At 44.1% G+C, this 25643-nt stretch overlaps 1 protein-coding gene across 1 annotated transcript in view; it reads left to right on the top strand.

Moving 5' to 3' along the window:
* The window catches only part of CERS3 (ceramide synthase 3), a 34028-nt gene that overhangs the window by 6000 nt on the left and 2385 nt on the right, over positions 1-25643 (top strand). The window contains exons 2-10 of the mRNA XM_026040541.1: positions 3786-3968; positions 5555-5672; positions 7012-7130; positions 10849-10906; positions 11768-11818; positions 12786-12878; positions 13149-13277; positions 14414-14520; positions 15951-16107. Of these exons, the coding sequence (XP_025896326.1) occupies positions 3787-3968; positions 5555-5672; positions 7012-7130; positions 10849-10906; positions 11768-11818; positions 12786-12878; positions 13149-13277; positions 14414-14520; positions 15951-16107 (1014 nt within the window). The 5' untranslated portion in view covers position 3786. The remainder of the gene's footprint in view (positions 1-3785; positions 3969-5554; positions 5673-7011; positions 7131-10848; positions 10907-11767; positions 11819-12785; positions 12879-13148; positions 13278-14413; positions 14521-15950; positions 16108-25643) is intronic.

Genomic DNA, 25643 nt, shown 5'->3' with positions numbered 1-25643 from the left:
GCTCTGGGGGAAGAGATGGCTCTGCAGCCGCACGGCCTCTGCCCACGGCATCAGCGAGGATGGTGCCTGGGGTTGCAATTTGCAGGCAGCCGGTGGTGGGAGGACAGAGCCCTCCGCTCGTCCCCGGTCACTGGGTCCGTCTCCGATGGCCGCACCGTGATCCGCAGAAGCAGCCATGGGATTTCCAAGGGATTTCCAAGCTTCCTAAACGCCCCTTTTCCCCCCTCTCCTTTCGTAACTCACGGCCATTGTGTTAGGGCTAAGAAGATTCAAAGCAAATAATTTAAACTGAAGCAATTAAGTGCTAATGTGGAAAAGCAGCTAATGAGGATTAGCAGCTGGCGCAGTGGTTGCCTTAGCCGTGATGAACAAGCCATAGGGCTGCGTTATTTGTTTCGGTGATGCCCAGGGAGCTTTGAAACAACTTGTTGGGCYGTGGGGATGGGATAATAGATGGGATCATCCTTGAAAGGATTGCTTAATTCCGATATCAATTTTAATCAAAGTTTCTAGAGAGTAGCAGGTGTGTAGCTGTGGAGAAGGAGGTAATAAATAGAGCTTAGTATGGAGCCCAGTTGCTTCTRACGACACTTTCTGCGACGGAGACTTTTGGCAGGAGTCATTTTCCTTTTGATATGGGAATAATGTATGCAGTGTRTTTATATGTGTATATATGTGTGTATGTCCTCCAAGAGGATTTTCTTAGTGAGCTGGAAAGGCCATAGCTGTAGCCTAAGAGCTGAAGATTCCTGCTTGTGTATGCTGTGTACTATGGAATAGTATTTGTGGGGTTTGAGGAGTCCTTGTGATTGATCCATGGTTTATTGAAATAGTCCTTATGATTTGAGGAGTCTGTRTTTGATCACACGGCCACAGCCGTGGAGTGCTTAGGATCTAGAGGATAGATCCTGGGTATGTTTGGAGGGATCCCACCACCTTCCAGGTGCTCCAGGAACGTCCCCTAGAGACCTGCTGAGCTGAAAGGAGACAGGGGAACAGCCCCAGTGCCAAAGAGCCCTGTTGATGTGAGCTCCAGGACCGCCGAGGGGAAGTGTCTGCAATRGAAACACGGGAAGGGCGAAGGGTACATCCGCTGCAAGGGAGATGGAGTGTAAGAACAGGCTGCAGGCGGATATTGTGGGATTTCATTCATCAGCTGTTTCCTAGGAATAACTTGGAGAGCATCCATCAGGGATGGCCTGATCCCTTGGGCCAGGCAAGACCCAATAGAAAAGCAGGGGCCTGACCAAGAGGCACTTCCAGGGTGCCCCACATTCCATATCTGCGCTGGGTGGCTGCTGAGAATGGATTTCCGCTGAAATCCATGTGTTCTGGATCAGATCCCAAGGCCCAATATTCCTTTCAGTTTTAAGATTAGGCATGTGCTTACGTGCTTTGCTTAACAGAGATAGGTCAAGGAATTCCTCAATAGCCTAGCAGGGTAGTGAGTGCTAATAACGCTACAGTAGGCATTCATGCTCCGAGGGAAGAGCTGAATTGGTGGGATCCGGAGGATTTATATTAATATTTGCACTACTGGCTGTTGCCAGTGTTGGAGTATGTGATGTGCGTGTTTAATCACAACCCATCCCTCCCTCGGCCGACTGCTACAGCTTTTTGCACTGTGTTGCCTGGCCTGTTTCTATTCCAGTTGTGATTTGTGATGGTTTGCCGTGCACAGTTTGGTTTATGTATATGTGTGTATATACACACACACACAAGCACACCCATAGATTTATTTATATATATATATATATTTCTATTTATATATGTGTTACCCACACACTTAAATATATATACACTATATATATATTTTATATATATATAAATAAAAAGAAGCACTGCTGTGTAATAAGTCTCTCCTCCTGGTCTTCTAAGGCAATACTCGTGCAAGTCTTTATGTCTGACCTAAAATGTCATGTTTCAAAGCCCTGCTTCATTATCATGGCGCCTGCCAGCTGTAGTTAAGGGCTGTTAGCAGCCCCATTATAAATCCTGACTTCCAGGAGTTTATAATTCAGCAGTAAAAAAATTGCTCTAGGCCAAAACTTGGCATAAAAAGTCTCAGTGAARGAACAATTGTGATTTCTCCTCCTTTATTTTTGCTTATAAACACAAAATCCATTCAGTTGGATTTATTGTCCCCTTTCAGCATTTAAAAAAATTAAGTGGCTGAGTTTATTAATATCTCAATGCTGGCTACTGTGTACGGCCAGTAAATTGATTTAAAGTGTTTGTTAAGGAAGCTCTGCTTGATGGATATAAAAACACCGTTTGACAAACCTGGTCCTCAATGGAAGTGACTGCTGGTAGCTAGTGGTTAAATGCAGGACACTTGGTGGAAATTCTCCCAGCTTAACTGTTTTCTCATAGAAAAATAGGGTTTGGTGAAATCGGTTTTTTCCTTGTAGGTTTTATGCTTAATAGGAAATTGGCTAAGGAAAAAAAGGTGATTTCTTATTTCTGAAAAAAAAATGTTATTTCAGCCTTATGGAATTTATTATACTGACTTATATTTTTATTTTATTTTAAAATATTTTACGGAGTATATAAAATATTTGTTCTGTAAAGTCTTTACAACTAAATGAGAGATAGGAGAAAGCTTCTAGTACATCATATAAAATGTAAAAATTGAAAATGAATGTTTTCAATTGTAAAAATGTAAAAATTGAGAATGAAATGTTTTGCTGTAAGTACAGTAATTTTTTTCCCCTCCAAGAACTGATTTCAGACACTTTATTCTGGCCACTTTATTAGGCCTTGGCCACACTGAAGTGTAACACTCAAGTCACAGTAGTTCTTGGACATCCCCATATAAGTTCAGTGTGCGCTGTAATGTTTATACTCTTGTGCACAGAGCTGCTTGCAAAATGAGGACGGAGGTATCGCTGCCAGCAGATCAAGCAGCAGCAACTCGGCAGCAAAATACGTCTGCGTTATCCCAGGCCTGAGCGAGGGGTCCTCTCATCCTTTTCCATCCTCTCGCCCTGGTACCTATGGAGAAGTCGGAGGAGATGAAGTCACTTGATTATCTTCTTTTCAACCGAATTAAGTGCTCTCCGTTTGAGCAGTTTCTAACCAGGGTGAAGGACTGTATGCAGCCTGGGGGCTTTTGGCCAGCCCTGTCTCCCGCTAGTGTTTTTCCTGAGCTGGGAGATGAGGCTGGGAAGTGCCAGGAGGAGGAAGCTCTGGTGACCATAGTCCTTGAGCAAGGGACCTGTTCCGCATACCTTGTGTGGGAAAGGACTTCAGGCAACATGAATGGACAATGCTGTGGATTTCAAAGCTCTGCATCAGTTTCTACCAGCACAAGATTTAGCTCTATGATTTTCTCTTTCCCTGGATTGTAGTCCTGCCTGCACCCTCGATAGGGGAGGTTTCCTACCGTTCTGGAGCCAACCAACACAACTCTGCTCTTCCATGGATTCCTTCTGGGTGGCCCGTGTTGCTCATTCCTTGTTCCTGAGCTATGTGGCCAGGTCTGCTCGGCTTCAGGTGGCCTAATTCTGGAGACACATGGACATCCCTCCTAAACTGCATCATCTGATAGGATGGCACTGCCCCTGTCAGGCTTGTGATGCCAACACCACCCGTGCATGCCTGCAGAGCCTATCTCTGGGGACCAAAGCCTTAAAATTTTATAATTTGCTGGTACCTTATGTGTAGGAAATGTCTTGTCAGCTCTGAACCACTGTTATACACAACAAAATTCAGTGTATTTTAGTGCATGCATTTTCTTTTTAATATGACAGGAATAATTTTCAATTATTTTTCTATTTGYTTAGCATGGCACACATATTCAAGACACTCAACAGCTGGTTCTGGTGGGAGAATATCTGGATGCCAGTCAATGTCTCGTGGGCACATTTTGTAGACCGTGAGGGCCTTGTCTTTCCAAAACCACATCAATTATATGCCACGATACCGTATGCTTTTGTGATGCTGATTATTCGATTCCTCAGTGAAAGGTAAGGAAGATGCATGCTATTTTATGCTACTGTTAATTCTCATTAATGCTAAAATATTTGCATATCAAAGTATCTTTAAATCAGTAGTCAGATGATGCTTTCATAAAGAAGGATTAGCTGGTAGTTAGCTAAAAAGATCTAGTACTGATAACATGGTGGGTGGAAAAATTAGGAAGTGTTTTCGTTATTAGGATCATGTGGCTGTGGGCCAGTCTGTGAAGCAAACATTTCCATCGAGGCTTTTCTGGATCAACATTTTGACACTTCTATTTCTCTATTTTTATCCGTTTCTTCCCAAAACACCCGGTTTTCCTTTTGCTTTGCTCTGTTGGTGAGAGGGCAGAGTTATTTATCTTCCAAGCCAAACTGCTTCTTTCCACAGATGCTCTTCCAGAACCCTGGTGTCAGGCTGATAAATCCCAGGTGTGTGACTGTCACAAATCGCAGCACGCTGAAGGGATCTCAAAACTTCATGTGAATGTTTTAGGCAGCTCTCGTGGTGACAATTCCTTTTCTCTCAGTTTGGCACGGAAAGATGGATTGCTTCGTTTCCGCAGCTGGAGTCTTGTGGGACAGGCAGAGGTTGGCTCCGCAGAAGAAAGCTGTGCACACATGAAGCTTTTCAGTGCTTTGACTTATTCATTTGTTTATTATTGCTTGAGTGGTTTTATTTTCTGCTCTACAGAATGTGATTAGTGTGTTTTGATATTTATTTCAGGGTAGAATGGGGAAATTTGGAATGTTTGCAGTTAGACGCAGCCAAGACGGAACCAGATAGGATCATTTGTGTTAGAGATCAAAAGCTGCCTGGATCGTGTGCTCACAGCCACTCAGTGTGCTTCCCAAATAACTGCCTGTCCAACTGTGTCCTGCACTGCTGTTGGAGATAGCTGCTGTGTGTGATTAGCCCATTATCAAGGAAAGTGAAGGAGGAAAATGAAAGCACRTGAGGAAAAGAAGGGAAGGAGGAAAAGCAACCACTGCTCCGAGTAATGAGGAATCAATTGTGGATATTGGCAGGATGGAGGGGGCTTCTTCAGGAAAGCCGGTCCAAGAGGAAGAGCAGCAGTTGGGCCGCTCTGCAGCACTTGGAGGCAGAAGGTGGAGGGAGATGAGAGCCCTGGAGGAGGCTGGAGGCTGCAGCAGGACCTGGTTTTCCTGGCAGCACCTGCCCCGTGCAGCAGTGGTGACTCTGCCTCKAGGACGTGGTGCCTGGCACCCGTCCCGCATCCCACGGGCAGAGAGCAGCTCTTCTTGGGTCACTCCCCTTTAGCTATTGCCTAGGTACGATCTGCCTCTGAGAACTGCAAGGGCACAAGGAAATGGGCTTTATTCTTGTGGTTCACAGCATTTTAGGACACACATTTAAGTGCTTGAGTTTGCTTTCTTGCAAAACTGCTAATATGCTGTGGTTCCTGGTGGTGACTAGCTAGAGGACAGTGGCTTTCTGTCACAGTGCACAATTCTATATATTGTAAGGCAGATAGAAATGTTTCAGATTTATTTTCTTCATCTCTTGGCATGAAAAGAGTTAAGATCTTATAACTGTGATGCATTTTAAAAATTTTCCTCCTATGTCTTTTCAGATTTATTGCCATACCTCTAGCAAAAGCCTTAGGTATAAAGAACGTAAGACGTGTGAAGCCACAGCCTAATCCTGTTTTAGAGAGTTATTTCCGGGAGTGCACAAAACATCCATCCCAAGTAAGGATTTTCATTCTTTTAAAGTAGTTCTGGGTTTGGAAAATCCCCCATCTTACTGTTTCAATCAGCTATCAGCAACAACATCATGGGATGAGTTCCAGCTGATTGACAGATAACCTAATTTCTTTGGGTTTATGTTGCCGTCCTGCTGACAGGGTATGTGGCATCCAAAATAGAAAATATATATTTTTAAGATGTTTAATTTTCTGGCATGCTGTTCTAGGTTATACTGTTAATATTATTTCCAATGAAAATCAGTGCTCCATCTATAACTCACTCTGCCTGGGGAAAACATCAGCTGACATCTGTTGTTGGAAAGTGATACCATATTTATTGCGAGCAATAATATTGGCACACTGGAATGGAGGCCTTCTGATCTGTTATGTTGCTGTTATACTTAAGCCTGGCTTATATGAGAAAGCAAAGCAAACAATCTTTCCATTACCTTGCTGTTGATCTTTAAATTTGAACAACAACAAAAAAGAACAACGTTTACCGTCTAAGAAAATGAAGCAACCTGATTGTTGATGGGAAACAGATACTGTGATGTGAACGCACTCTCAAAAAATTCTCCTAAGTAACTAAAAATACCAAGCAATTACAGCATTCCTATACAGTCTTGSGGAAGAAATATGTGTTTTCTAATAGTGAGGGTTATTGACTTTTGCCTGGGACTTCTGCTCTCTGTCTCTCCCGTGGACATGCTCCTCCTGCGACTTTGGCCTGACATGGTCRGGAGGAGATGGACTCGTGTCCCTGCATGAGCTCCTCTCTGCYGGGCAAAGGTCTCGTGCTGTTTTGTGTCCCGCTTCTGTGTGACAGCAATGGGGTGATGCCCGGTGGAAGTGCAGCAGGCACTTCCCCTATCACACAGAACCTCCTGCCTTCTAAGCTAGTGTCTCACCTGCAAGACTCATTTAAATATAACTTAATAATTAATTTACRTTAGGTAAGACATTACACAATACCGATGTGTAGTACGAGGCACTTCACAAAATCCTCTTCAGCTAAATCTCTTGATTAGCAGTAGAAGTTGCATCCTTGAAATGATCAGAGGTCACTGGAAAGAAAATAGCAGTCTTCAGACCTGTACATTTCATGCCTGCTCTATTTATCAGAACTAATTTGTGCCATGAAAATCCATAACTTCTGTGAATGTCATTTGAAAACTAAAGCAGGAAGCCAGCAAGTAAACCCTCACTGAGAGTTAATGTTAGTAATATTTTAAGATGCAGCCCTCATAACAGTGTGAAGCCAATCTATGACATAAAAAATAAATGAAGGTGAGGTTTGGGTGGATKCTGTTGCTAACATTATTCCTTTTTTAAATTTTTTTCAGTCAGAGATTCAAGGTCTGGCTAAGAAGTGTAACTGTACGGTCCATTTTGTGGAAAAGTGGTTTAGGAGACGGCGAAACCTCGAGATCCCAACGGTGCTTCGGAAATTCCGGGAGGCTTTGTAAGAGGAGGCGGCTTCTTTCTTGTTTGTTGTGGGTTTGTTAGTTTTGAGGAAAAAAAAAAAAAAAAAGATTAAGGTCCTTGAGTGCTTGACATAAGCTGGGGCTCAATTCCACAAAGCTGAGTCTATCCACCTGGGATTTTCATTTTGTGCATGCACAAGCTTTTTGAAATGATCTCCTAATGTTTCATTAAATACAGTGACTTCAAGTATTAGGTTAACAGTTTCTCCTCTTTCTTAAAGATGGAAAAAAACCTCTCCAGAATGCTTTACTGTTTTCTTCACTGTGCCATAGTGGATTTATTCATAGGATCGTGCCGTGCAGCACTTAATGAAAATATGCAGAGCATAGGAAAACACATGCCAAGAACTGTAGGGGAAGAAAAATGCTTATTCACCCTTGTTCAATTATGTATCCATGCTGTCATCTTGGGCTGCTCTTGTGTATGTGGGAGTTGGCTCGAGCAGAAACCAAGGCATCCCAACTGGCTGGTCGAGGGCCCAGCCTGGGCACTGGGAAGCCATATGGAACATATACTCCAACATGCTAATGTGAAAAGGTCATTGATTATAATGCATATTAGAAATGTTTCAAAATTTCTTGCATATGATCAAAAACCAGAAAAAAAAATCAAGAATCTGATTTTTTATTTTTTATTTTATTTATTWTTTTTTTTTTTACTGTTTAACTATTCCAACATTATCCAAAACCTTGTACAAACCCCAATTCTTAACTGGGCAGGATTTTACGGATAAGAACTTTTAACCTAACACTTTGCAATGTCCTGGGTATTTGAGTTTGGCTAATATAACTGTATTGGCAAAAATTCACCTGGTTATAACATTTTACCTCTTTTAGTGTGGGTTATTTAAAGCCCAGGAATAAGGGTTAGAAGTAGAGCCACAAAGCTCCAAGCTGAGAACTTCATCAAGGTTATTCTCAGCGTGAATCAATACAGAATGATTTTGTGGTGTCCTCTGTTGGGCATAAATCCAGTTGGTAACTGAAGCTGTGACACTCTGGAGCCTAGGCGAGTTGAGTGAACCATGTTGGCAAACTGACATCCATGGAGGGTGGTTATTGTTTTTTGGATCTGTTAGCTTTGTTTTGCAAGCAGCATTAAGATTCCCTGCTACCTATACAGGACCTGCCAGCCATGGATGCATGGCTTCAGCCATACCTAGCAAAGACTGAGATTAAAACTTGCTTGGCAGCCTGGGTGAGAATGAAGCCAACAGGTTTCTCTTGTGCAATTTGTGAACCTTGCTCTGCTCTTTGTCAGGGAGCTTAATTGGATATAATTCTCAAGGCAACAAATGAGGGACAGAATTATTCCACTTTAATAGTCAATGTTATGAGCAGTATGACATTTTGAAAGCCTGGAATCTCCAATATCACTTTTCTGAATCACAAGGAAAAGCTGATGAGCCAGATCTAAAGCATACTTAAGCTATTACTGCTCTCAGTTAAGCAACACTGGGGTTTGGAAAGTCATTTGCATGAAACCTTCCCTGCCTCAGAAGACTTACCAGCCATTAACTTCATCCACTGGATGCTTTTGGTTAGACTCGATTCATCAGAAAAGGTTCCTGAAACTAAATTACAAGAATCCTTCTACATAAATTGTTCCGCACTCTCCATAGTGGACACATTTTGAGATTAAAAGCCATTTGTAAGGTAAAATTTGGTGAATTTGGATGAACTTCACTTTGATTTTGTTCACCACGTTCATAAAGAAGCTCGGTTAAATGCAAAATGAGATGGTGCTGTGGCAGACTTGCATGGGTAATGGATTCGTCTGAAGCAAATGAAGCACCAGGTATTTAGCACTAAGCTCAGTCAATATTATCTTTGTGGGGCTGGGGACTAATGGTTCAGCCTCGTAAGGTGCTCTGTGCTTTGCATCTCCTCTGGAAACTGTAAGCAACTGCCTAACACTGGACTCGGGATTAGTCCCATTATATCCCCTGGAGTGCTTGGACCTGCCTTGCCCCACATTTGAGGCCACATGAGGCCGAACCAGCCCCGTGCAGCGGCCGTCCCGTGGCTGTGCCATTATTTCCTTGTGTCCCTGGTGAACCCTGAGCCAGGCGCCACTTGCTGGTTCCACCTTCCCCTTCCATTTGCTCTGCTAATTTTTGCTATGCACCTTTACATTTTTCTATCTGCATGGAGGAGTTAGGAAGGATTGTTTTCATGTGATCCGATGAAAGATACCTCAAGGTATAATGATTGTTTATTACTGTTTTATCTAGTGGCAATTTAATAATTTTCCTGGTTYCCACCGCAGGCATAAAACGCATTTCCTTGTCTAGCCTCTGCCCTTCCATGGCCTCATTCTGTGTTTGTTTTCCCGTGTTTGTTGTTCCTTTAAAATGCAAGCTGCCTCTTTGCACATCCCTTCCTGCCTGCAGGGCTCGGGAAGGTGGAGCTGCCCTTGCCAGACAGACTCTCATCTTCCCCTCTCAAATGGCACTTCATTAACGTTTGCCAAAGACCATAATCATCATTTTTATGCATCTCCCAGCCCATTAGTACTAGCTAAAGTGGTGTCCTTGCAAAGACTTGCTCTCCCCCTTTTTAACAAATTGGTTTTCCCGGAGGCGCTTCCCTGCGGTTTGGAACCTCTCCTCCTCCGAGACCATCCCAGCAGCTCCAGGGTCGCGCAGTCCTTCCACCATCAGCACATGCAGTTGGGCAGCGTTTTCCTCCTGATCCTGGAGAGCTTCCCTGGGAAAGGCTGGGCTCGAGGGGAGGGCTGAAAAGACAGGAGTCTTCCTCACCTGTGGAGGAAGGAGTGGGAAGGCCCGGCCGTCCCAGCCGCACCCAGGCCCAGGGACAGATCCTCCCACGCTGGCTCCTGCGTCCTCGCAATGCTGATTGCCACCTTCAAATCACAGCATCCCCTGACACAGATAAGCAACATCMTCATTTTGGTTTCTAAGATACACAGGAAATCCCTTTTTTTCTTTTATTCCCCCTTTTTCCCTTTACCAGATCAATGATGAAAACCTGAAAGTTTTATCCACCTTGAAGGATATCTATTTAAACTACAAAAAGCTAAGATCAGGCTTACCCAAATGCTGCCCAGCCTGGTCAAATGTTGAGGTTTACAGCTAATCCCAGCCTCTATTGCAATACGCAAACTCAGCCCGTTGTTGTTACGAAAGTTTCAGAGGGCTCCCCTGTTTTTAACAACCAGTGTTAAGACAGAGCAGAAGAAATTAGCTTGGCAATTAAAGCAAATCGATGCCAGTGCTTGCAGTGCTCATCAGAGGTGGTTGGATTGGAAAGCAGGATCCGCCTGGCTGGCAGGTCGTCTGGACATGGGGAACTGGGAGGTGGTCTGGAATGGTTGGAAAAGATGGATGCAGCAGGGAAGGTTGGTGCTGTCAAACACTGATAATTCCCTGAACACCAGATTTACATTTGCTATGGCTGTTCTCTGGCTCAGCTCATTTCTGGCTTAAAGTTTACTGGAAAAAAATGCAACCAAGATATCCATACTGTAATAATGTAGAATTATATACTTTTTTGGCAATTAGTCAAAATATAAGTATCTGGATATTAATAATAAAGTTAAAAGATAGCTACTCTAATGCAGGGTGTGAGAACACGTTAATGTGATATACAGTGATTTGCTAAAGTTGTGACTCAGGGTGATGCTTATAAAGAAGAAATAAYGTTTTGTTCCTATTTTCTTTTTTAATTTTGCAGCTGGCGATTTTCGTTTTATCTTGCATCATCCATTGCTGGATTGATATTTCTATATGATGTAAGTTAATTTTGTAAAGACTTGACATACTTATATTTTTAATACAGGGAGGACCTATTTCTAGCATTTTTTCAGGTCCATTGGAAGACTTGGTGGCTTCAGTGGCTCTTTGGGTTCCAATCTCCTCCAAGTGCCAGTCTAGGTGATAGGCTGCCATGTGCATTTAGGTTTTGCTTGATTTTTTAAAAATTTCCTCTTAAACTTCTGTGATAAAAATAATTTGTGAGTAACCAGCAATTTTAAAGGAAGGCTGTAGGAAGTTGCACAGACAGTTTTACAACGTGCCTTGTTAACACCTACGTGCTGCACTGCGAAGGGGGGCTGTGGGTTTTTGTTATTTTATTATTTTCATGAGGCTTTTCTGGCAGCTCTTTTTGGGGTCCCAGCAACACTGTGTCTTGCACCTCCCTCTTGAGGAGCTTCTCCCAAGCTGTGACTCAGCTCCCTGTGTCCCTCGGGGCTCCCGGGCGGCTCTGAGCCCGTCCGCGTTCGCCGGGCTCCTCTCCGAGCGCCGCTTATCCGGGCCAGCGGTGTGCAGGGCTGGGAAACACRGCGAAATCTCATTGCTGTGGCAACAGATCTGCACTGATTACAGTAATAAGACACACACCCACTGTTTTGGGATGATGAAATGATGAAGTGGAACACTTCAGGTGTCCTGAAAAGAAGCCAAAAAGCTGGGACCGATATAACGAATCCAAGTTGTAAGATGCCCATAGAAATCGGTGGAGAAAAAAGTTATTGARAATATAATGTTTCAGCCTGCTTCAGTTAGCAAATTTTCAAGTACTGAGGATTCTGAGTTAGGATGACTTGTTGTGTTGTAGCTGACCAGTGTCTSACTCGTCTCTCTTCCCCCAGAAACCTTGGTTTTATGACATATGGCAGACGTGGGTTGGCTATCCCTTTCAGGTGAGCTTTCTGGCCTGGGGCCCTTGGCCTCCAGGCTTTCCTGGTCTTCCCTAGATGAAAGGGCTGATCCGAGGGGTGCTTCCCCTTGCAGCGGGTGCCGCTTAGGAGGTGCAGTGCCAAAGCCAGTGCCGGCCTTGGTGCCTCCTGCCGACTGCTGCAGGACATTGCCACCACCCTGCTCCCCTGCAGCTCAGGGCTCCAGGCAGCTGCCATCAGCACCCATCCATAGCACTTGCTRTGTGTATTACATATTTCAGTGCAAAAACCCTCCAAACAAACTGCCTGCTTGTCCCCAGGCCCACATTTTGTGTCCCCTTGCTTCCCTGTGCGCTTATCCGTCTGCGTCCCATCACACCACCTTCCCTTACTCCTTTCCTAGGCAGGGGCCAAAAGAAAAAAGAAATCTTRCCTTCCAGCTTTTTCTCTCCCAGCTTCTCTAACTTATGGGACCTGATAACTAGACCTGCCCCTTGCCTCCTTGACACACTATAGAAGCAGTTGAGCAGCCCAGGTCATGTTAATGCAGCCTCCAGCCCTCTTATTCCCCCAGCAGATGCTTAGGATTTTAATGTAAGTAGCAATATCCTAATAATGAAGTGTGCAAATGATTAAAATATTAATTGTTCATTGAAATRAAGGGCTTTGTTTATTTGAAATTGTTTGTAATTAAAAGCAGGAGCACCGTGCGTGCAGCTCACTGAAAAAAGGCATGTGAAATTTGGAGGTGGGGGAGGAACTGCAGAAACTGAGAGTTTGGTCTGAGTAAAGGTTGAAATATTTGGCTCTCAGAACATCCTCCTTAATGAAGCCCAGAACATGGATTTAGTTAGTTTAATTGAGACTCAGAAGAGGAACAGAGAGAGGAAAAAAAAGAGAGAGAGAGAGAGAGAGAGAGAAGGAAAAAATAAGTAGTTTCATTTGGCATTCACCTTGTGCTGTTCTCTGTCCATGTTTTTCTTCTTTGCAGACCCTGCTACCATCCCAGTACTGGTACTACATGGCTGAGATTAGTTTCTACTGGTCTCTCTTATTCACTCTTGGGATTGACAACAAAAGGAAGGCAAGTGGGCATGCTCGCTAGTGGCTAGAATCTCTATTTCTAAGGGAAAAAAATACATATAACAACTCCTGTCCTGATGCTGGATTTGGTGGGGCCACATGAGGGCAGCATCAGCCCGCGCTGGCACTGCCGCACACATCTGTGCACCCCTGGCTGCCCGGCCWCCTTCCCGGGGCTGAGCAGGACAAGCCTTGCTGGTCACTGCACCCCGGGGACGCCCTCAGGGACTGTCCTGGCTTCGTTTTACTTCTGTCCTTCTCTTCTTCACAGGATTTTCTGGCTCACGTCATTCACCACTTGGCAGCCATCGGGTTGATGAGTTGCTCCTGGTGTGGCAATTACGTGCGTATTGGGACACTCGTGATTTTTTTGCACGACACTGCAGATTTCTGGCTCGAGGTAACGCTGCCCCTCATCTTTTTTTTCCTTCAATATTATTTATTTATTCTTTACTGCCCAGGTTACACTTAGTGTTGAGTTTCTTTGCCATCAGTCCCATAAGTTCCCTCCCTGATCCCATGGAGATGAAGCTTCACGTAGTCATGAATTGTAAGATAACAAAGAGCATCTAGATAACTTGGACAGATATGGCATTGTAGAATTGGTCATTAAAAAAAAAAAAAAAAAAAGGAACTAACAGAAGTCCTCTAATGCAAACTGGGGACTAGAAATACTTCTGCCTCTCTGGATTATCTGTGTTTCACTGATAAAATTAGCCTGAGTTGGCCAGCCTGTCAACAGCTTGTCATGATACCAATTCTCAAGGAAATTCAGCAACTAAAAGCTTGGCTGCTTCCTCAAACTGTCCTMATTTTGTCAGCATTCGCACCCTGTGTTGGTCCGAGGGTATGGCTAYATCACATAGTGCTGTCTGGAGACACTCAAACTGTTTCTGAATGAGGTACCTCAGGTACTGTCARAAGAAAAGTTTCTCCTGTCCTCTCTATCTCTACGTTAAATATCAGTTAAGAAATGCCTTAAGACGAGAAAACGATCTTATTCTTTGGACAGATTCACCCTTGAGAAAGCCGCCTTATCYCGTGTTGCCCAGGGTGATTCCTAAAAGTAATGAGGCTCTTTCCCAGTGAGATGGAGGCCAGGGCAGGGGCCTCCAGCATCCAGGAGGAGGAGGCAGTGGAGCTGTGAGCACATCCAGGTGCAACGGGCCACGGCAGCTCCGGGCTGCTGGATGGGGCTGGGAGCCAATTCCCAACGTGCTACCAGATAGAGGGATGGACCTCTGTCTCCAAGAGCACTTTGTGTTTCCATAGCACTCTGGTGTTCTGCTCAGAGAGCTCTTCTCGAGGTCTTTSATACAGCCTTTCCGTATAAGATGAAAGGAGAAATATAAACAAGGAATCTATTTTGATGCTGCTTTATTAGGTATGAGTAAATTGATTGCTCTACATGCCAAACAGGGAGGACATTTTCTTCCTGCTTAGGTGGAAGATGACTTCTTGTTTATGAAAATACTAGAAAGGGACTTATTTCACAAAATATTTGTAATAACGTTTGATTGTTTGTATTGAATACAGGCAGCCAAAATGCTTAATTATGCTCACTGGGAGAAAACCTGCAATACGCTCTTTGTCATCTTTGCTATCACGTTCTTCATCACAAGAATCATCCTGTTCCCCTGCTGGTAAGCAATATTTGATGTAGTCATAAGCTTTTATTTCATTCTCATTGCTAGTGAGAGGTAATTATTGGTTGTGATAGAAAAAGAAAAGGAACCAATTTAAAGAGCAAAAAAGCTTTCATTATTATTTATGTTAGTGGCCACCTAGAAGAGTGGATAAAAACTGCCATTTTTCTTTAAAGTAAAAATTTAATATAAGAAAAATGTTTCAAAAAAGAATCTCCTGGAGCTGTGGTACCTTATCAAAGGCTTTCACTTACTATTTAGCTTGTTTTTACAAACTGTAGTTAAACATTATGTACTGCTGTGTTTCCAAGAGACCTGAACTACTTAACTAGGAGAAATCCSTGTCCTTTTCATTCCATCTCTCCTGCTGTAGCTACAAAGCTAAACTACAGTGAAAGCCCTATATGATTGTATTTAATTTTTTGTAGTGCCTTCTTTTTACTAGCTAGTTCCTAGGTAGTGACCCACCTCATTTACCTACATGGGGAGCACTCAGCAAAGGTGAACCAGTTCATCTATGAAGTCAGCAGCGCACATAAATTAGAACTTATTAAATGCTTGCATGACTTTGGAGTGCTATGATTTAATCTGCTTTGGAGTATCCACACAGGTGCTTAGTGTACTTAATGCTTAACATGTTTAGCTTTCAAAAAGTGTTCAACATGTTTCACATGCACCGTTCTGCTGATTTGCTCTAGCTTGCTTCCATGCCCCTCCCTGCATATGGACAAATCCTTAGAGGCTCAAGCTGGTTAAATTAATAGTTCTGAACATTGATCAACACGAGGTTTCAATTTCCTGTAGTATTCTCTTTCAAAAATGCTGATGTCTTTTGCTCTCTTGTTGTTTTTTGATTAATTACGCAAGTGATCCCCAATCATTTTGCTTCACTGGGTTTCTTTTTCTTGAGTCTGGAAGCAAAACATGATGAGATTAAAGGGGCTCAAAAAAGCCCCAAGTAATATAGAAGTGAAGGCTCAGGATGGACAAAACACATGGTGATTAACAAGGAGCCAAGCTGAAAAGCTTGTAGGAGTTTCTCTAGAGTGTGGATTTCAGATTAGAGGGAATTTGCATGAAAAAGACAGTATAGACAAGCTCTGAGCTGCATTATATCTAGAMCACACAGAGCTAAAGATTTAAAAACCGGGGATATTTCTAATCTTAGAATACTTTGATGCAAGACTCAAATTTCTTATCTTGTGAAGTCTATATTTAAATCACGATGTATGATCTAGTTAGACCAAGGTTTGTTAATTAAACTCTCATCTATGGAGAGCGTTTTAATATTTTGTGGAAATAGTTAATCAGTTTAGAGTATGAAATTAGAAATTGTTATAAATAGCACAGAGGAGGAATCTTGCACCATAACAATGACCTTCCTCTTGTTTTGTTTTTATTTATTTATTTATTTATTTATTTWTTAGGATTCTTCGTGCCACACTGTATCAGCCCACATACTATTCGACAACTCCTGTCATAGCATATTTTTTATTCAATGGACAACTATTGATCCTTCAAGGCTTGCATTTATACTGGGGTTATTTAATTTTCAGGATTTTGAGAAGGTTCATTTACTTAAAGGTAAGCAATCTTGCTTCTGCAGAAAAATATGTAAGATGCACTCAATAATATCTTTAGCAGATGTACTCAGAACGTCTTATTGTTTTCCTGAACTTTGAGGTCAGAATTTTTGATAGTGATGTACAAAGTATGAACACGGTCAGCTGTTCTTTCTACCCCCGTTGTCGTGTTGTCACATAAAAGCTCGTAGATCAGGATACCAGAACTTTGGCTGTACCTCATGACTTGCTCTCATGGCAAGTGAGCTGTCCTGAAAACTGCATCCTAAAGATGGTGCAGAGCTCAAAATCCTATGTTCAATTGACAGCAATTATTCCTCACTGGACCTTCTGTGAACACTACCAAAAAAATGAGATGAGAGACAATTTTTTTTAATGCTACAGAAAACCCCAGGTGTGTATAAATCTGAATTCAGCCGTACACTGTGTTTTTGGATTAAGAAAACCTAACCAAGCCCATCTGATATTATGTTAAGATATAGAAAATACTGTTGTATTCACCTGGAGTGGAGAAACAGTGTAGGGCTGAGGCATCATAAGCTGCTTTCACTCCCCACAGCAAATTCATGTGGGAAAAAGCTGTAAGGACAATTTTGTTGTGATCTGTTGTTGGAGTTTCACAAGGTCTCGTTATGAAGCATGCAGTGTGATGTAGTAAAAGTAAAGGTAGCAGCAGCATTGAGCARAGGACTTTGGAGACTGTATTTTAGTATTTGGCACGACCACTGACAGGGACATTTTGCTACTTAAGATGAAGCTTATRTCATGCTACTGAAAAACAGTATTTCTTCTGAGGATCGAGGCAAGAAAACATAAAAGGACAGAGTCATCTCAGCTTTCTCAAGCAGTTGATGCTGCTTGATGCTGATGAGGTTTCTTGCTGGATTAGGTGCTTTGATGAGTGACTCTGTTGTTGTTTTTTTCTCCTTTATTTAACCTTGTCTTTTCACAGAAACTCATGCAGCCAGGTTATGTATCTGTTWTTCTACCGGTCAATCTCAGCCAGATTTGATGGAGTTTCTTGGTTCCTACAAGTCTAATAAAAATAGACAGCTAGATAGCACAGAGACCCCATGTCTCCCCTAAAAGCGGACTGCATTTGCAAATTCAACCCATGTTAKACAGCAAACAGTTCAAAATGAGGGGCATATCTCTAGGGGAAATGGCTTGCTCCAAAAATATGTGCTTTTTTCTGTGCTGCTCAGTGCTCTCAGATTAATTACAAAGTCATTTTTGGCCAGGTTTGTTGAGTACTCTCAAGTGTTTTGCGTCTCCTTATTTTCTCTTTAGGTTGTGGCCTTGCCTCTGTGCTGAGCTGCAGTGTATATCTGWATTCCACATATTTCACTATAATTTGGCAGAATTTCTGTTTGACATCTGTTTTAGCTCATTGCTGTCAAAATATCAGCTGTCAGGGCATTTTGTCAAAAAGAGCTCCATTGACCAACATTATCAATGGRACAGACCTCCAAATTGTCTGTAACATCCAATCTTGTAAGATGGTGAGGAAGAGGCAGGTTTTTTTTGAGAAAGAAGCATCTTTCTTTCAAAAAAGGAGTTTGAAAAAAAAAAAGGACTGGTACTGCAGCCACTAGGACTGAAGATACTAGAYTGACCTTGGTGCAGGGAGATTTGTACTCCGTGCGGAGGTACGACCTTGGATGTGGAAAGCTCACATGGATCTATGGGAGAACCTGGTATGAAAAGGAATATGGTTGGAACAAGGCTGTAGTTTGGAAAGAGGAAGAAAACCAATTCCATGTGAACCATGGACCTGTAGATGCCTGGAAAAATTCCCAACCGTAGCTGAGAAATCAAGGATAGGGCAACAGAGAGAGCACAAAATACCACGGAATGAGGAGGGGCTTCGATTCCGTACACGAGGAATGAGCGTTCGCTATGTGCGGAGCCTGCAATAACAATGCCCCTTTCCCAGGACTGTTTCTTGAGGAAATCAGGAGAGCTCCTGCCTGCTTTGCAGCTGAGGAAGAGGAGGGCGTGGGCAGCATTTCCCATCCGCGCTGGCTGAGGTTCTGCGAGCCCATTGCAGGAAGGCCTCCAGCTACAGTGGCAAAGAGGACGTTATTGGGCCAGCTGTACAAGGCCGTTCTGCCCTGCCTGCCCCTATGCCTTTGTAAGGGGCAGAAACGCTTTATTTTGAGATAAGCACTTCAATTTCACATCAGTCATCGCTAAAAAGCAGCAAAGCCTTGAGCCAGCATCCTTGCCGTGGCTTTTTGATTCCTTATAGAGCTCTCCGCGAAGCCCGCTTCCAAATAGCAATTTTGCCGCGGCAGCAGCGGCAGCGCGAGCCCTTCGCGGCGTGCATGCCTTGAGCTGGCTCGCGAGCGCAGCCTCTTTCCCACAGCAGTGGCAAACCTGGCTGCGAAAGCAGCCAGTGCCTCCAGGGCCGTGAAGGCCACGCCGAGAGGAGAGCGGCGTTTGCGAGGCAGCGTTTTGACACCAACACGTTTCCTGCACACGCGCCCCACACCAACAGCTGCCGCTGTTTTAGCGGAATATCCGCGGATATTAGCGGAATATCTGTCAACCGTYGCCCTCGCATTAGGAGGGTTTTGTTTCCGTGCCGAGGCTGTAAAGCTTCCATTCAGAAAACAGGCAAATTCTGACTTTTTTTTTCTTCGTGAAGCAACAGTTAGCTACTTCAGATGGAAAAACAAGGTCATGCTGTAACCRGGAGCAGGGCCCGGTGTTGGTGTTGAACTGTGTGCGCCGCGCCGGGGCTCCGAGCGCAGCGGGGATGTGGTGGTGCCCTGGCCCCGGTGGCGGCAGCTCCCTGGGGACGGTCCCTGTGCCGCCACCAGCAGCTCCCRCGTCCTGCCAGGAGGCCAGGCCCTTCCCTGGTTGTGCCTGTCTGGCCCCATCATCAAACTGTTGGAAAATCAATGGGCTTGGGTGCCTTTTGCTCCCTGGGAAGCGCTGTTGTCCATCGTTCAAGCTCAGGTTGAAGGACTTTCTGGGTCACCTATGAAGTCCAGGGCTCAGCAGGACCCATCACTGGGAAGCCCCGCTCTCCAGCGAGCCCCGTGCACCCAGAAAGACTGCGCCGTGGCCGTCCCCTCCCCTCGGCACCAGTATCGGGGAGTTACCCCTATAGTTTGGGATAGTTCCCTGATGGGGGAGTTACCAGGACTGACCAAAGTGAGGCAGAAAGAGAAGATGGAGGGAGAGTCTCTTGCTCCGTCCSTCTGTGTCACGTTTCCTTGGGGCCTGTGCAGGTCCCTGCCCCATGGAAATCTGTTGCCACAAGCCGAGTGACACTTACAGCTACTTTGCCTTAGGTCTGGATTCTTTGTTTTCTTATGGGGAAACTTGAGGGATCAGAAGCATTGCGTGATCTTCCAAGCAAGCATTGCTCTTCCGTATAATATATTAAAAAACCACCCAGATAAGGTAAKTCAGGGGTTGCCTCCTTTCTCCAGGCCATTGCCTGATGCTCTTCATGGCACTCGTGTCTACAAAAAGCCCCTCAAGGTCATCCCTGGAGCCATTTATCCCAGGTGGGTTGTGCTGCAAGAGGAGCAAGGACATTTCTGAGCGTCATTCCTTTGCAAGCGATCGCGGTGCCGAGCTGCTGGCTGCCATCGTGCCGTGCAAGGCCCTGCGTTGSTAGGAGGCTCCGTGTGTTTCTGTAATATTGTTCAGCTACACGGTGGAATCGCCCACTCGCATCGGGTTTCAAGCACCCCTGAAACATGTCTAGTCATCATGTCTGCACATGTGAGAATATTTTAGGAAAATTGAAAAAACATATAGGGAAGTATGTACATGTGCACTGATTTAAAGTATCTCGCCAGGAAAATCCCGTGGAGATTAGCCGTTGTATTTCCAAGGTCAGAAAGAGGGAGCGAATGACAGCAGCTTATAGCCACATTATTATAGCAAATTAAGATGTAAAAATATATGTTAAAACCATTACTCACTGCGTTAAGGTTTTGAGACAACGGGGCTTTAAATCGTGAAAAATATGTCTAAGCTGTAGGAAATGGGCATGGTGTCCACATGACTCAGATGCTTTYGGGCTGATGCAAAGTCCATCAATGGCAGAAGGTAAGGGCAGATTTTAATAGTGCTGTAAGGTAACCGAAGGGGATGTTTTCCTGCTCCTTTTGCTCTCCTAATTGTTTTCCTGCCCTCAGGCTGTCTTCAAGCCGGGCAGCGAGCTTCTTCCTGAYGCTGACTGTGATTTAGGAGTCCTCAGCCACCTCTTTAACTCACCTTGGTTATTTCCTTCTCCTGGAGCAGAAAATACCCCGGGGTCCTGCAGCTCTACGCTCATGCTTTTGAGTTTGTCATTTAAAAAAACTGGCGAGTATCCCCTCCATGTTGGCAAGATTTCTTTTTATTTTGTACTCAGAAAACACAAGGGTTTTTAAGACTTTAGGCATGTCTGTGACCATGGGTTATTCATAACTTATTTGGGTCAGTTTCCTAAGGGATCAAGGAGAGTTAGTGTTCAGAGAATGACTAATGATGGAGTGTGGATGGCTGGGAATGATAAGAAAATACTACTTTAGGGTTGAAATGATAGCTGTGAGGTATCTGCTTCCATGCTTCTGTCCCTTCAAGCACTCGTTCCTTCACTTCAGCTTGTTGTTTTGTCTGATGGTTGTTCTCGCGCTGTCATAACAACCTTTTTCTTTCTTTTCTTTGGGCTTATTTACTGATGTTGGCAGCCCAGTACAGTCCTTGCCCTGAAAGTGGTTAGCCATGTAAAGACTCCTTAAGCCACTCCTGGTCCAACAGGTGCAGGTAGGTGAAAGAGGAGTGTGGAGGCTTCCTCTGCCTCCTGTATCAGCCATGCCGTAAACGAGGCTCTTGCGTGTTGCGTAAAAATTTCCTTAGCCTGACGCTCCCCACGTTGCTGCGTTGCACTGTGGTAGGAGCCACAGACGGTCCCTGCCTCTGAGCAGATCCCTGCCTCTCCCACGCCGGTGGCTGGCACGGGCAGCCTCAGTCGAGGTGACTCCCTCATCTGAATGAGTTCTCCCCGTGCAGCGGTTGCTAACACAGGTAAGAGACAGATGTGGGTCAGATTTGGGCTGTCCAGCTCGCTGATTCACCTTGCTGCCCACAGAAGGGCATTTGCTGACAGTTCTTCCAGCTTCCCTTGTTAACTGCTCATATCTTGTAGTTCTCTGGCAGGCTATTTATGAAATGTTCCATTTGTTACTGGTTTTATCTGCATGCCCTACATACGTGTTGTAAATATATATAACATATAATTTTTTTTATACTTATATGTGTATAAAATAGTGGRTTTATTTTTCCAATTGCCAAAACGTGTTTGCCTGGTTAGATCTATGCTCCATAATGCCTAGTGCGTGAGAATGAGGCAGGAAATCCTAAAAGTAGCAACCTGTGTGCAGAAACACTTACAACTGTGATGGGGACAGCACGCTATAAAGTTCACACCATCCAAAAACAAAGTTTCTTTTGACCGTCCGSTATCTATTCACCCTTAATTTTGATGTCTTGCCAGTATTTATCAGTGACAAAGGATTATAGTAAGAGAGTTAAATACCTTCCAGCCTTTGAGGAAGTCACCTGGAAAAGGAAGGATTAATGGAATGGCTGTGAGCCCAAAATGTGGGGATTGAGCAGGGCCACGGGAGGCGGTGGCCGTGCAGCCACCTCCAGCCTGTGTCCTGCCCTAGAGAAAGGCTCCCTGCGCAGCGGGGCTGCGAGCCCCTTGGGGCACAGGGCGCTGTGTCCAGCCTGGCCACCTCCTCCCTCTGGAGACACTTGTTGGTTGCACAGAGCTCCGGGGCGGCCTTTGACAGCGGTCAAATACTGACTTGGAAATCAGCTTGAATTTGTGCTGGACGGGTGTAAGCCTTCAGGGACCTCATGCATGGGAGGGAATGCCTCCTAATGATGAGAGCAGAGGAATGGGGGCCCTAAACACACCTGATATAGAGAAGTATCTCCYTTCTCTCGTTCCGTGCTGGCCATTTCAGGCTGTGCTGACAGTGCTCCGAGGCTTCTTTGAGCACATGCATTGAGCCCAAGTGCAGCATCATTCCCTGCTAAGAAAAGCACGAGTGCCTGATCATTTATTTGTGGCCAGAAAAGCCTTTATGAGGGCTAAAATTGCATGTTCTGATAAAGGTTCATACCACTGGGCTCCTTGGCTTAATGCAAGTTCTGTCCTAGGGTAACAAGAAGTTCACCATACAGAACAGCATCAAATGCTTATTACACTGCTCTTTGTTTCTTTGCCAGCTGTGGATTTAGAATTGGAATAATTCAAAAAGCAGTGGGACATTATGACTCACTCGGTACCTCCTGGGCTTTTGACATTATCGTAAAGCCTCGGACACTTGAGTGCAAGGTTTAGTTGCTGGATTTCAATAACACAGCCAGCAGACTTTATTGAAACCACAGAGCACTTGATTAACTGTAAACAATGATTTATTTCTTCTGCACAGTCAAGGTATTACAGCTCCAGTTACAGATGTGTTACRCTGAGTGATAATGCAAGTGATATTTGCTGAGATTAAATTTATTCCTTCGGCTGAAATCAGGGACGTATCCTAACAGTGACATCTCCTTTTATGAGGTTACGCTTTTCAATATTTGCAGGATTAGTGCGACTTTGCTTTTGTCTTTCACACATCTTCTTTGAGTGCCCTTGGAAAATTCCCAGTGGGAAGCTTGGGGAATGGATATTCCATAGAAGGGAGAGATGGAATAGAAGGAGTYTGGGCCACAACATGTCCAGTATAATTAGCCTAGAGCGCCTGCATCTCCATTTAGAAGCTGCAGAAAGCAAAGACTCAGGGCACATCTCCCACTGAAGCCTGGCGTTATTTATGTCGTGCAGCGTGTATGGGCTAAAAAGGGAAATATATTTTCTGAAAGAATCTTCCAGGCTGGAAATTTAGAACTCTTTGCTTGAATCCAAATGTATATTACTTAGTCTCCACAGGAAAGTAAAGACATATTAAGTCATATGTCTGCTGAGTTGAATTATTCATGGTGAACTAAACATGTTGGACTCAGAGGTTCATCAATTTTATAGTCCTGTTTGTTAGAAAATTACCCCCTTTTATCTGTTCGGACTCACTTTTTATTCTCTCTCCCTTTTATTATCTCTTTTATTTGAGTTGGTGATTGCTGGCCTGGCTAATAGCTTTCATCTTTGTCCTGCAAGCTGTTTCCATATGTGCAGGTGCTGGGGAATTTATTGACTTTGCATTGAAAAATCAGGGTTGATTCTCAAAGCAGAATTAAGGTACAAGATTTAGCATGCTCTACCTGCAGTGGAAGATACCTTTAAATGCTGGGTAATTCCAGTGTAAGGTCAAAATTTGTTTGTGGCAGAATTGTGGCATTTTCTCTGGAAAAGATAAGGAAAAATGTCCTGTTTAACTCACCTCATTTTCTGACTTACAGTTTTCAATATTTTGTAATTCATGGGGTGTTTTTAGCCTTGCAAATGCCAAAGTGAGCACAGAAGTCGCATCTAATCTGCTGATATGATGACTGTCATATCTAGCRAAGTCAGTGGAAAAAAAAGTCAGTGAAGACCATGAACCTTGATTATTGCACTGAAATTAATGCGGAGAAAGTTGTACTGAAGTTAATGTGCGGCTACCCTTCCGAGCTGCCCTGGATGGGCCACAGTTATCCCTGACGTTGGTCCAGGGAATCTGCAACCTGGGAAAGGGCAGAAGAGCCAGAGCTTGTTCATTTGCTGGAAACCTCGACAAGAGGCAGAGGCTGCTTTGTAAACCCTGTTGATGCAGACTGGTTTTTGTGTTTGATTAAGTAATTATTGAAGCAAACTTCTCCRGAGGAGGGTGGATTTCCCTTCCCGGGATGTCCTCACACCTGCCGTGGGCGCCTTCCTGTGGGAGGCTGGAGGTTAAACCTGGTCCTTGCGTCAGTGTGAGCACCACTGAGTCACGGCTCGTGTGATGCCGGGGCCGGACTGGGTAATGAATCTTTGWCCGGGATGAGGACACATTTTAGCCAGCAAATAATTCACATCTCTCCCGTTCTTGTTTTTCTTTTAATGAGAATTTGGTGAGAAAGGAGGTCATTCATTCCCTTAGAGGAACGGATTAGATCTCGTGTCAGCAAAAATAGGGAACAGATTCCACTGAAGTCAATGCTATTAAGGAATTGCACATTGGATTTAATTAGGGCCTTCCTCCCCGTTGAAGCTCCTGTACTGCTCTTGAATGACACTGACCTCAGTAAAACACAAGCAGCCAAAACGACCTTAACAGAATCGGTTCATTTAACTAAAAGCGGCAGCCTGAGCAGCAGGTGGAAGGGTTAAACAAAAGGAAAAAAGATTATAAAAGTTTGCGGCTTTGGCCTCACTACAAATGGCTCTCTTGCAGACTTTATAGCATTAGTGTTGCTTCTCATAAACCTTGAAACCATTCATCCACTTAGAAAGATTAAATTGGTTAGTCATCCAGAACATAAAATATAGACATCCATTTTGTCTGTTACCCTAACCCTTCTGAAGTATAATAAATGCCTTATTGCAATGGTGCCATTAAAGCAAGGGACTGAGGATTAATGACGGCCTCAGTTGTTGCAGTTACAATTTTCCAGCTCTTGTGTTTTTGATAGCAGAATCATCTGTCATGGCTCAGGGCAGTAAGAACAGAGCCTTTGGTTTGGAAAACACAACTCTAATATATAACGTGCAGAGGTCACAYAAAACATGTTGGCATTAGAGCAGGGAAAAACCCCAGAAGTGTCATATTATTTGTCATTCTTAGAAGGTCAAAGTTAACCGAGACAAACTTACAATATCTTAATATATTTATAAGGCTCTATTGTAAACAGCTTGCGAGGACGGATTTGTTTTGTTTTCCAGTTACAGACGAAGCTGCTGCTGTTTAAGGGCAGCCCTGTCTTCATGTCTGTGGCATCCAGTCACTTAAACAAATTTTTTTTCTTAAAAATGGCCAGACTCTTCTGGGGCAGGGAGTTTTTCAAGGCTCTAGACACAGGGCAGATTCATGATTAGAAAGATGACAAACATGTAGATTTGATGCAGCAGGTTTCCCTGTAGATCAATATCCAGATTTCAGAAGTAGTGCCCAAATCAAGTAAATTTGCTCTGCAGTTGTTGCTTGAGATCACAAAGAAATTTAACACCTGCTGCCTGGAAATATATAAGACATTATCTCAAATACAGACATCTGTAGTGTCACGGACAGCAAGACTCACATGTTTTAAAAGTACTACCGATAGTGCCTTTTCTCAGAGCATTAAAACTGGGCATCAATTTGTGTGTGAGATTTCAGGGCCATTCTGCAAACACCAGCGCATCCTTGCAGGAAACGGGAGCTGATGCCTCCCATCAGCTGTCACTGGCAGCAAAGCAGCAGGGCAGGTGAGCAGCAAGGCAGCCCAGCGCCATTCTGCAAACACCAGCGCATCCTTGCAGGAAACGGGAGCTGATGCCTCCCATCAGCTGTCACTGGCAGCAAAGCAGCAGGGCAGGTGAGCAGCAAGGCAGCCCAGCAGCAAGGTAACCCAGCAGCA

The sequence above is a fragment of the Nothoprocta perdicaria genome, unplaced genomic scaffold (genome assembly GCF_003342845.1).
Source record: "Nothoprocta perdicaria isolate Ctin4 unplaced genomic scaffold, notPer1 scaffold_26, whole genome shotgun sequence".
NCBI lineage: Eukaryota > Metazoa > Chordata > Aves > Tinamiformes > Tinamidae > Nothoprocta > Nothoprocta perdicaria.
The sequence above is the reverse complement of the archived record's forward strand: the minus strand, read 5'-3'. Positions and strand labels throughout refer to the sequence as shown.